Source organism: Rhamphochromis sp. 'chilingali', assembly GCF_963969265.1.
Source record: "Rhamphochromis sp. 'chilingali' genome assembly, chromosome: 2".
Taxonomy (NCBI): Eukaryota; Metazoa; Chordata; class Actinopteri; order Cichliformes; family Cichlidae; genus Rhamphochromis; species Rhamphochromis sp. 'chilingali'.
Window position 1 is genome coordinate 26026574 of NC_137930.1, and position 12695 is coordinate 26039268.

At 39.0% G+C, this 12695-nt stretch overlaps 1 protein-coding gene across 2 annotated transcripts in view; it reads left to right on the top strand.

The window, feature by feature from the left end:
* Positions 1 to 12695, top strand: part of rai14 (retinoic acid induced 14) — a 56850-nt gene that overhangs the window by 21669 nt on the left and 22486 nt on the right. For both annotated transcript variants that reach the window (XM_080875724.1, XM_080875725.1), the window contains exons 3-7: positions 5401 to 5531; positions 7871 to 7959; positions 8164 to 8228; positions 9541 to 9598; positions 9836 to 9906. In XM_080875724.1, coding sequence (XP_080731850.1) covers positions 5401 to 5531; positions 7871 to 7959; positions 8164 to 8228; positions 9541 to 9598; positions 9836 to 9906 — 414 coding nt within the window. The remainder of the gene's footprint in view (positions 1 to 5400; positions 5532 to 7870; positions 7960 to 8163; positions 8229 to 9540; positions 9599 to 9835; positions 9907 to 12695) is intronic.

Below are 12695 nucleotides of genomic sequence, written 5' to 3' on the forward strand. Positions count from 1 at the left end.
AAAATAGCTAAAACTAAAAACTACTTCCAAAAACATTCAGCTTTGATATTAATGAGTTTTTTGGGTTCATTGAGAACATGGTTGTTGTTCAATAATAAAATTATTCCTCAAAAATACAACTTGCCTAATAATTCTGCACTCCCTGTAGAGATGAGGAGGGAAGGAAGGGAGGGGCAAGTGACCCCTCCCTGGGGCCAGCTCCCCCACTGACCCCAGTAGGCATCCCCATACTTCGCAACCCGCCAGGGAAAGGGGGCCCAGGCCCATTCGGACCGGGGCCCAGTTCAGCAGCGCCGCCCGGCCCCACCACAGAGAAAACTGCACCCACCCCGTCATCCACTCAGCTTCCAGACTACACAAGACAATAGACGCCCAGGCTGAGATCTTCCTCCACCTCTCCTATATCTCCCCCTCCTGCAGAGTGAGTTCCTGAAGAGAGGAGACCTCCTGCATGATGTAACAGCCTCCCCCACCAGTTGAAGAGCCCCCCAGGTGGCTCGATGCACTGGCGGAACCCTGCGCCAGGGCCAGGCCCCCATACACCCACCCGCCCACAATCCCGGCGACACACCAACCAGGACCCAAGCCCCCAAGGCCCAGCCAGGGCCCCAGCCCAGAGACGGAGCACCCACAGAACCCCACGCCCGTCCCGGACCCACCCAGGGGCAGCCAGGCTACCAGGTCAGTAACCGTCAGCACAGACCCTCCCCTGGCCCCGCTGCACGCAGCCACGAGAAAACCGTCACCTAAGAGCCAACAGAGCCCTTAATAGGCCATGACCGCAACCCCAGGTTGAGCCCTCCGAGAAAGATGCTCTTGGGGAATCCCCCGATGCCCCAAGCCTGTCTTACATTTGTATACATTTTTTTTTTTTTGTAGAAAAACTTGAAAATACACTTCTTGTTCAACCTTTTTGTTGGAGCTTACATCTTTGCTGATATTACATCACCTCTGCCACTACATGATTATTTCATCAGCCTCCCGTTGATGACACCGGTTGTGTATGTGGCTGAAAGTGGAGCAGTGCATTCCGCTCCACTTAAATCTGTCCAATACAATGTAGTCTAACGCTATTGCTGTCATGCTGCTCTGATCCGACTGCCCTTCATTCTTTCTTCGGCTTTGCAAAGCCACATACTGTAGGCCATTAGGAGCGATCATGTTATACTAGACATCAGTGCTAGTGGCAATTTTTATCCCAACATGCAGTTCTTGTTAATGGGACCACAGCATTCACTATCCCACTGTATCCCAACTATATCATCACCTGTTGTGTAGGTGTTTAAGAACCAGCATAGTACTTTATTGCACAGGAAGGAAGACTTGCTTGAAAATAGTGCGAAGTGGTAAAAATGATTTAAAGTGTCGCCCTACACTGTAGACATTGTAGGCTTTTAGATGAAGTGTACTAAAAGTGAAAGATGTTGTGAAGTAGGCAGTAATTAAAAGATGGGGATAGTGGGCCATTCTACTCTGTTCTTTTGACCTAAATATTCTGAAGTTCTTTGAAACAAAGTAACTGACAACCAACAAAAGCATGAAAAAATGTCCACTGAAGCAAATATGCAGGGTGCTGCTACGCTTGTACTAGTGGCGTTTATTATAGCGGAGTAAAACTCCTGACTGAAAAAAATACATCACTTCAGCTCACCGATCCTTAGGCTTGTATGACCGACCATCTTTAAGGGGAGCTTTATTCCTCCTTGGGTGTGATCACATTTCAAGGAAAAGGCATTAGTTTAATTTCAGCTTGTATTAAATAGCCTAGTCTATCTCCTTAATGGGTGGGCCAATCTGAATGAAACTTTGCACAAACATCGCCATGCATATAGCAATTATGTACTTTAGTATTTAGTATTTATTTATTTATTGTCATTGTCAAGAACAATGAAATTGCGTTTGGGGCTTCCATACATCTATATGTTTTCATGTTTATTATAAATACCAACTCTTTTGAGTTTCCTATACATTACGTTCATTTCATCATAACCCTGCAAATGCATTGTTACATTTTCCATTTGCATTTGATTCATGTCACATGTTCAGCGTATGTCAACCAAATGTAACTTTAACACTCACCAAAATTTGCATTCATACTGGAATTTGTTCAACTCTCCAGTAAATGTGAAATGAAGAATTTGAAAAAGTGCCCAGAGAGCACATAGGGTGGGTTTTTGCAAGTATTTATAATTAAGTAATAAGTGTCTCTGACTGCTTTGATATTCAGTCTGTCATCCAAGGGGGTGGGTTTGTTTTGCTACTATTTCTGGATTACAAAGGCACTCAATTACCACAGTAGGTTCTGCCCTTCCTGGTTTCCACAAAACAAGATAAGGAAAGCACTGGCCACACTAAACAAGTACTGTCCCTGTTTAATTAAATGTCTTGAATTGTGTAAATAAACTATATTTGTTTGTTTATATTAGTCAAAGTTTTGGGGAAACAAGCACAGAGTTGGTATTAATTTCTATTTTCTAACCTCATTTTTGTCATTTCTATTCCAATCCCAAGCACAACTATGTTGTATGAGTGATTGAAGTACATTCTGCATGTAGGAAATCACCAGACTTACAATAATGTAAAAGTAAAAAGCAATTTTAGTTAATTAACTAATAATTAATTAATATCATGTCTCAGATAATTTCCAACATGTGACATATATGGCAGTTAATGTGTGAAAATAGCCTTGTTTTGCTTTTTCCTCCCAAAATTTTGGGTTTAGTTGTAAATCTTAGTCCTCTGGTGGAAATAAAACCCGAAAGCTGTAAAAACCTGTTAATTTAAAGGTTCCTGTGTATTCTTGTAAACAAACAGAAGTTATATTTGCATGTATTTTTTCTATTAACATATAATGTGCACTTTTGTTTTTGTGCATGTTTTGAGTTTATATGGCTCCCACCTTAAACAGTTCTCCCTTTTAAAAGAAGTTGGCTCTCAGTGGGGCTTCTTGGTTAAATGAAAGAACTAATAATTGTACGTGGTGTGGTGAGATTAATAAAACATTTAAAAGCCCTTTATTAAATGTTTTGTCACATGTACAGCATGTGTGCAGGTGTTTTCCAGTCTTGTTTGTTACGTTGCTATATTTTAACACCATGTGTGTTAAGGGAGTGTTTCTCTGTAATTTATTTAAAATCAAATCTGTAATGGTTCTTGGATGTATTACATGTGCCTGATAGAGCCCATCTTCAACTTGCACACCTCAAATCTTACCCCCCCCCCCCCCCCATTTTTTTTTCCTGTGTCTTCTCAATGTCCAGCTGAATGTTTTTCTAACCAATCTGTTATTTCCAGTCTGTCAGAGAACCTTCTCGTGCTACCACATGGATATCATGTGTGCGTGGGGGTGGTATTAAGTTACAGCTGGATAAGAATTGCTTTTCCAGAGTTAGCTTTTAAAAAATAGCAGGAATACTCCTCTGTTCTCAGCCATCTTACACATTACATTTGAAAACACAAACACATTTTAATATTTTTTCATACTCAATAATCTGTTAATTACCTTGTGGCTTATTAGGCTGCAGAGCTCAGTGGTCATCTTTGCTCTTTCGGTGACAGGAGTGACAGGATTTTTATAGCCCAGCATTTTTCCACCAGTTGTGCAAAATGTATTGCAGTGGTTGCATTTGGGTGTTTGCCACAGAGGTTACTTACACTCGGTGTTGCTTTGCCTGCTTATTGCGCTCCTAAAATAGCATCCAGTCTACCACCACAGGTATTTCTAGAGTCAGAGAGTTCACCTCCTTGTCACGTGTAGGTCAGTGGGCTATCAGGTCAAGATCTAATACTGTACTGCATCCTAATATGCACAGGTGTTTGTAGGAATAGCTGACGCATGAACTTGTTTGCTGTTATGTTTGGGGTCATGGATTCAGTTCTCTCCCTGATTCTGCTATTAGATTTAAGGAACCTCTTCCAATATTCCCCAGTAAAGGTTTCCTTAAATACATTTCCTGTTAATAAAGTAGGTCATTATAGAAGTGTTTCAGCTATGCCAAATCTTGCTCATTTCATAGCTGTATCCTGCAATTAAAGCTTGCTGTGCTGTATCTTGTACTATCAAACTGCTCTGTAGCAAGATGGTGTTTGAATGAGATCAGGCTAGAAGCTTTTCAATAGCTGACTTCTTTCTGTGTGAGCAGCCTATCAGTGGTATAAAGGACGATTTGGTTTGTGTATGCGTTCTTTGGTGAGTGTGTCTAGACTGGATACTGTGAGTGTGTGCTCTTGTACACATATGATAACAAATGTTTTGTGTGGGCCACAGCAGAGCCGAGAAACATTCCTCCCTGTGAGAAACATTACTCACATTTTGGGCATCACGGTGACTTTGACTGCAAAGTAAACATGCTGATATGAGTGTTAACAAATGGAGCATACCATTTGTTCACATTATTATTGATATTATTTGATAAGTTAGTAGATAGGAGATAAGTCAGTAAAAGTCTTTGATAATATAAAAAATATGGGATAGTGTATGCAATACAATAAAAATAGTACACACTGATTTGCAAATATCATAAAACCCATAGTTTATTCACAACAAAATAAGAAAATATTTAAACTGGGATAGTGTAGCATTTAAAAAAAAAAAAAAAAAAAAAAAAAAGTGGTGGCAGTAACACATCTCAAAAGTTTACATGGGGCAACAAAAAGCTGGAAAGTAAGCGGTACTAAGACGAAAAAGCTGGCAGAATAGTTTCTGTCTAATTAGGTTAATTGTCAACAGGTTAGTAACATGATTGGGTATGACAAGAACATCTTAGAGGCAGAGATTTAAAGAATTAAAGATAGGCAGAGGTTCACCAGTCTGAAAAGCTGCATTTACAAATGGTGGAAAAATGTGCAAAATTTGAATATCTCATCATCTACAGTACATAATTTCAATAAATCCTATGAATTTGGAAAAATCTATGTGTGCAAGTGACAATGCCAAAAATCAGTATCTGATGTCTATATTATTTAGGCTCTCAGGTGGCCCTGCATTAAAAACAGGCATGATTCTTTCATGGAAGTCACTGTTTGGGTTCACTTCCAGAAACATAGTTTTATCGTCAGAAATTTAAAATTCTTTTTGGAAAACCTGGACAGAATGTCCTCTGGGCTAAAGAGGAGAGGGACCGACCATCCATCTCTGATGGTACAGGAGTGCATCATTGCCTGTGGAAAGGCAACGTCAACGCTACATCTCCACAGTGGTAAACATGGCCCTCCACAGTGGTAAACATGGCCCTGTCCCTACTTTTTTGAGATGTGTTGCTGACATGAAATTCTTGCCATTTAACAGCGTCTCACCTAACTGTAACCTTATGGGGTTATATATTTGTATATTTATATTTTGTGTAGTCTTCGTATATTCTTCACCACCTTTTATTCTCCTTCTTTGTCCTCTGTCTTTAGACAAATGAGTGGAACAAAAACGATGAACGCTTGCTTGCTGCAGTGGAGCATGGCGAGGTTGAGAAAGTCTCATCCCTTCTTGCCAAGAAAGGTGCCAATCCTGTAAAGCTGGACAGTGAAGGCAAATCAGCGTAAGTGGTCTTGGACTTATCCACTTACTTTTTTCTGATGGTATTTAAATGTTTATGTTTCCAGTGCAAGAATTCCATTTGATTTTCCTGAGGTGACGATAAAGTCAAAGCATAACTTTTGCTTAAAATAAAAACTAATTTGTTGATATAGACACACAGAGATCACAGTCTGCAGTGCTTTTTGTAGAATGAGGATGACATGGGGGAAGCAAACTGACTTGAGGCTGCAAACCAGAGAAATGCATTAAGTGTTGACACCAACATGGTTTTGTCTGGCAAGCTTGCACATGTTTTAAAATAAATATCCAGCAAAGCACAGTGAATTTTCTCATTTCCTTTCAATTCAAAGATTAAACATATGTCTATACTATATGCTCAGATTCTCAAGTAATGGCCTTATATAACTGCTTTCATGCTCCACAGCACAGTTTTAAAAATGAATGGCCAATCTAAAAATATGTCTCTTACTTTTTCTTGAAACGGTGACATTCATTCAGCCTCTCTGAGATTCTATGTTTTGAAAGCAAGTTCACTTCCGCAGAGCCAGTGGAGGTTACTGTTGCGTCACCGCTTAGTATTAGTGATAACGCAGAGGCTTGTGTTAATATTTGACCCTTTTCTTTTTTTCTGAAACTCAACACCTCTGACCTTGATTTGTAGAGCAGCTCTCACAAAGCCAGGAAAATCAAATCTCAGGAATAAATGCAGTGAAAAACAAATATGTAGGTTTTCATTTATTTTCCCATTCACCTGTAGTTCACATCCTTGGCCTTTTCCTCTGTGTGCTGCTAGAACACAGAAACACACATCCAAATGCATGCAAAGCCTTTGTAAGTCATGGCAAATGTGTGGGCTTGGAATCGCAATGCTCCGATCTTTTCAGCACGCACGAAGGGGGAGTCTACAGTATCTCTATGGTGATAAAACCTGACTGAAAGGCATGTAGACATACTTGTGTGTTTGTGTGTGTGTGAATGTGTATCCTACGCACACACTGATGGAAGGCTGAGCTTGCCCTCCCCCCGTTCATCTTACTGAGGTGGAAAGAGGTCGTATTGATCATTTGCTGCATGCATATGCACAAACCTGCGCACACAGTGCATACACAGGGCAATTTTTTTTTGCATACGCAGTCATATCGACTTACAGCATTCCTGCTCACAAGTCAGCGCTTTACCAGATTTTCTAGAAATGGTCAGTAAATGGGTATTTATTGCAAGAACTGAAGCTGTGCCCAATAACTTCTTTTACTTATTTAGTTTTGCTATAGCTAAAGCTTCCCTAAAATACTATCACTTCCAAGCTTATCCATTGCTTTTATCAGTGCTGACATGTTTTTCTGGCAGTTGCATATTGCAAAACAGTGGCAGTGGAGCTTTTGCATATCTGGGTCACGTGAATACCTTCTTCTACTGTAAGACTGGCTGAAACACTGACAGTCAAAAAGCTCTGAAGACCTACTTTTTTCTTCTTCATGGTGAATATTAATTAAGAAATCGATATTTTACTTTCAATAAAGGATCTGATCTGTAAGCATAATTAATACTGGCTTTTGTATCAACAAGATCAAATCTCATACTCGTTACACGGTTTTAAAAAAAATAGTTTGACCCTTTGGGAAGTGCACGTATTTTGTTTCATGTTGAGTTGGAGCAGAAGAGGTGCTCCCATGCCTTTCTGCTAAATATAAAGTTGGTTGAGCATAAAGACCAGAGGCAGAAGGAAACAGCTAGACTGGGTCTGTCCAAAGTTTATGAATTCTAAATACAACAGCCTCTAATTAACACACATGCTTAAAAAAAAAAGAAAAAAGAAACGAAAATCAAGAGGAGGCTCTAGGAAGACGCTGAGTCGGCTAAGTTGCTGAGAGGGATTAAAGAAACTAAGCATAAGCGTATTACATTATAAGGACCAGAGCGTCACATTTAACAGATATGGGAGTAGTTTAATCTTCTCATCTAAACTTAGGCGAGTGAGCAAATAACTTTATTTCCTAAAATGTGAAAACTTTTAATTGGAGACTAAGAAATCACTCTTCAGTGTAATTTAGAGTCGTAGATGGAGGACTAGTGTGGCCGAGCAATCAGAAAAGTAGATGAACGTTTTATTTATTTATTTTTTTAATCTTTTATTTGCACTCACTGCTGCAGCATAAGGTTCTCACCAGAGCTGCACCATGTTTTATAATATTTGTAAAACTGTTAAAAGCATCTGTGTTGCTGTAAAACTACTGGCAACAAAGTACTGTGTGTGTAATTTGTTCTTTTAATTGTGTGTGTGTGTGTGTGTGTGTGTGTGTGTGTGTGTGTGTGTGTGTGTGTGTGTGTGTGTGTGTGTAGTCTTCATGTAGCTGCTGCTCGTGGTCAGATAGACTGCCTCTCTTTCATCTTGGCTCATGGAGCTGACCTGTCAGTCACTGATGCTGCTGGTATGTATAGCTATATTCACTATAACTTAAAAAATAGTTTCTGCATAAATTTGAGAGTTTCCCTCTATAAATACTGTAAATACTGTAACATGAACAGGTGTAATGTACTGTCTGGACTGATACATAAGATTTCACATACGTTATCTCAACTTGCCTGTCTTCTTGCTGCGTGCATGTTTTTCTCTTTTTTTCCCCTTTGTGTAGGTTTTAGTCCTTTACACCTGGCTGCCAAAAACAACCACACCGAATGCTGCAGAAAACTCATTCAGGTAAAGCTCATGAAGTGAAGTTGGGTTTTATTAAGTTAAAACGATTTAATTTCCCTCCCCAAATGCCTTTGAATTAAAAAGAAATTGATTCAGTCTGTCAAGCCAGATATTTAAAATACATATACCCTGGTCTCTCAGTGTTAAGATGAGACATAGTGGTCCCCAACCCTGGGCCGCGAGAGTTGAGGCTTGGGTGTGAAATTTATGGTTTTCAGGGTTTTTATCGTTTTTTGTTTGTTTTTTAAGCATTTTTAACGTTAACTCAATTTCCCTGGGTCTTTTCCTGTGTGTTATGAATAAATCTTCCCTTTTTTGTACTGGTACTGGTGTTATTTTGTTGTATTTATCCACGACACCTTAAAGGCCAGCCTGTGAAAATATTGTCGGACATAAACTGGTCCATGGCGCAAAAAAGGTTGGGGACCGCTGACATAGTTCTTAATATAAGGGCTATAAATTATGTTGGGTATAAATGATTAGGCAACATGACTTCAAGATGTGTTATACAACAAAGAACTGATATAAATATTAACTTAAGATTGTTTTGATTGTGACTGTCAGTGTCACCCAGCAGGACCACTTGTTCTTGTTTATGAATAACAGTGTGTGAAACCCACATCTTGAATCATCTTACTGTTCAGTGAAGATGCCTGAAACCAAAAAATGTTATTGCTTCATTTCTTCAATCTGCTGATTCTTGTGTGTGCGTGTTTGGGTTTTGGTCAGCAGATCTTAGCAGAGACACACACACACACACATCCAGCTCTGATCTGCTGACCTCACTTCCTCGTGATAGTCGGCAGCATCTCTGCAACATGCACCTGGCTGATCAAATAGTCATTCAAGTCTTTTTGTATATAGCAAAACACAGTACTGTGAAAAAGAGAAGAACCAAAAACATTCAGTCATATATTGTTGTGACGTTGGACCCCAACACCAGCCCGGGAGCTCATCATGCCAGCCCTCCTCTGCAGCGGGCCAGAGACCACACCCGCGCCACAATTGTTTACTGCAGATGTATGAATTTATGGTATAACCTAATATTACATGAAATTGCATTTGCCTGAAGCACCACTGGCAAACAGATTGTGGCATTAGTTCCTCAGATAATAAACTCCAGTGTGTATACACAGTTTATAAAAAAAATTGAAATTAAGCAAGCAACACACAGATACTTCAAACCAAATTTAAAACGTATATTTTGAGTTGTTTGGGGCCTTTCATGATTTCACTTGATTAACAATAGTCATTGCATATGCTGTATGCGTATACTGTATGCTATTGTTACTAATAACTTTCCCACTTTATCCAGAGTAAATGTCCTATCGATGCTGTAGATGGATCAGGAAAGACTGCTCTGCATCACGCTGGTAAGTATATCAAGATCTTGAGAGTCACTGATATAAAAAAAAAAAAAAAAGGCTGCTATGCTTTGGGGATGTGGAATAATATCTACTAGTTTTAAGCTCTAATTTTATTTGAATAAAATCATCATATTTGGTCGTGACTAAAATGCATTTTAGCCCAGTTAGTTTCTGTTAAACACAATCCTATTTTTCCTCACTCTCTTGTTTTAATTTCTCTTGTTTTGTTTCACCCCCTTCCAGCTGCTAGCGGGAACATCCAGATTGTCCAACTGCTGTGTGAACTCAAAAGCCCCATCAACCTTAAAGACACAGTATGTACTTCCATTCTTTCGTCCATTCCCCAGACTTATTTTTCCTGGCTCAATAGATTGGGGGGCTCTGAAACAGAAGAAAGACCACAAAAATGCTTCAATGAGTCCATTTCCAGGGAGGAATGTATTGAATTTGTTTGAGGAATCATTGTCCGTTTATTGACTCTGATTGTTTTATGTCAAATAGTTGTTAATCCACATTATAAAGGCTCCTCATTAACTGACTGCTTGAGGATTAATATTGGTGTGTGTGTGTGTGTGTGTGTGTGTGTGTGTGTGTGTGTGTGTGTGTGTGTGTGTGTGTGTGTGTGTGTGTGTGTGTGTGTGTGTGTGTGTGTGTGTGTGTGTGTGTGTGTGTGTGGTAAAAAAATCAGCGTACTGTGGGAATGCAAGCCGCAGACATGTGGTCTCCATTGCAGTGACGCACCATGCCTGTGGTTTCTGTCTGGCTGGGGTTGTGTGAGCATGAAATTTTGTGTGTGTGCATTTGTGTACAACAGAAACTGATGGTCTGTCAGCCTATATGAAAAGATGTTCTGTTGTTTCCGATTAAAATTAATTTTAGCAATTTTTCATGTTTAAATCAATGGCAGTTTGTATGTTCAAGCTTCTTAAACTGGTTCTTGTGACCACTTTGTACCGTGTGCTTTTTGGAGTTGTAGCTTAAGTGTAGTTTCAAATCCTGGCCCTGCCAGTTTCTTGTGACTTTTACTTGTATTCTTCATAAAATAGTAAGACAATAATAGACAATAAATAATAGACAAAACATTTTTCTTGATGCATATTGGACTGGTGAGAATCTAACTGTAAATAGTGGTGCAATTTGAATTTTGGTATTCATATTTTCTTGTTGAATGAAAGTGGTCCAGCCAGCGAAATCTGAAAATCTGTATGTGAGGTTTGCAAAGCTCTTTCTTTGTTTTGTGGACATGTAGACTGTGAATGCATGAATGCAGGCCGGCTTGTTAGCCTCGGGCATACGCTGTAATATATATCTGTACCTGGTTATATAAGTTACTTTCAGCTGTTCTCTTATTCACAAGAGGTCACCACAGCAGGTAGCTCCATGCACGTGTGTGCGTGTATTTATTTACTTTTTTAAATGCCGGATGCCTTATGGGATGTTTCCTCCTGGGATTTAACCAGGGATGTTTTGCTTTGCAATACACTATGGAGTAACTCTGTACCTGATTATATATTTGTGACTTAAACAAACACTCAGGCAAGGCAAGTTTATTTGTATAGCACAATTCAACAACAAGGTGATTCAAAGTGCTTTACAGAGACATTAGAAACAAAAACAAATAAAAAGCATGATTTAAAATTGATTAAAACAAGCAAACAAACTAATTAACAAACAAACAAAACAGTATATAAAATCAACAATAGATAAAATCAGTAGTTAAATGTAAGTTTTGAAATTTAAGCTTAAAAGTGTGGATTTGGTGCTTTATTCAAATGCAGCTGAGAATAGGTGAGTCTTCAACCTGGATTTAAATAAACTGAGTGTTTCAGCTGATCTGAGGCTTTCTGGGAGTTTGTTCCAGATATAAGGAGCATAAAAGCTGAATGCAGCTTCTCCGTGTCTGGTTCTGACTCTGGGAACTGATAAAAGACCGGATCCAGATGACCTCAGGAATATCTTGAAAGAAACAGAGGGACAGCTGCTAGGCCTGACATGTGTCAAAGAATGTGTATAGAGGAGAAGAGGTAAATGTAAACTGTAATATGAAACCTTACTGCTGTTGGACGAAAGGGGAGGAGAAACCTTTGCTTGATTTCTGTCATTTATTTTTAAAGTTTCAGATAAAGAGGCCAGGATATGTACAAGTAATCTCTGTGAGCCAAAGTTTTTTCCTACTCTTGATTCTTCTATGATGTCATTGACAGTGGATGTCCTTGTATGGTCGTCTCAGGCACACAGTTCCGGCTGTGAGTGCAGCAGTCCCATCTACCTGCTGTTTAAAAAAAAAAAAAAAAAAAAAAAAAAAGTGTTTCAGAGCAGCAGCCAATCAGAAGAAAGCTAACTTAAAGGGCAGGCTAACTTAGAATAGCTGAAACGACTTATTTCAGAAGATGAACTGAAGGACTGCACTAAAGTGTGTGCAATACAAATTCATGCTTTTCTGTTTTGGAGCCATGTGTGCCATAGCTTGAAATCTTAACAAAACTGGTAAAGTAAATACACAGATTGTGGAAATGGGTATAAAATTAAATAGATAAACTAAATTAAAATAAATATACATAAATAACAGCAAAAACAAAAGTAATGGTAAGAGAGGGAAAGAAGAAAGAAACGAAAATCCTGCTGTTGTGTGTATGCATGAGAAGATGGACTAAACAATACTTGTATTGTTTTGAATTCAGATCTAATCACCAAGTCATGATCACCATGGTCAGACACCTCCATTTGATAGACATCTTTTTGAAGTCTAAGGGAGCATGTTGTTGGTTCCACCTGATATCTATTTCTTGATCTAATTGGTATACTATGAAGGGCTCAGGTTTAAGCTCTCTAACTGTGCTACACTTGATTAGTGCCTACATTTAGCTCTTTCATCAGTATTCCTCTAATATTTGACCCATCTGAAGAAGTGGCATCTTCAGATCATTTGGTGGAATACCTCTTTAAGTGCCTTTAATATCTCTTCCCAAAATATTCATAGATTAAGACATGACTAAAATATAATAAGGATTATTTTTGAACTCTGCAAAGCTGTAGAAGAGTCCAAGAATAAAACTGTGGAGCTGAAAATTAGCATAATATTTAAAGCTCAGCTTTGGCGCAA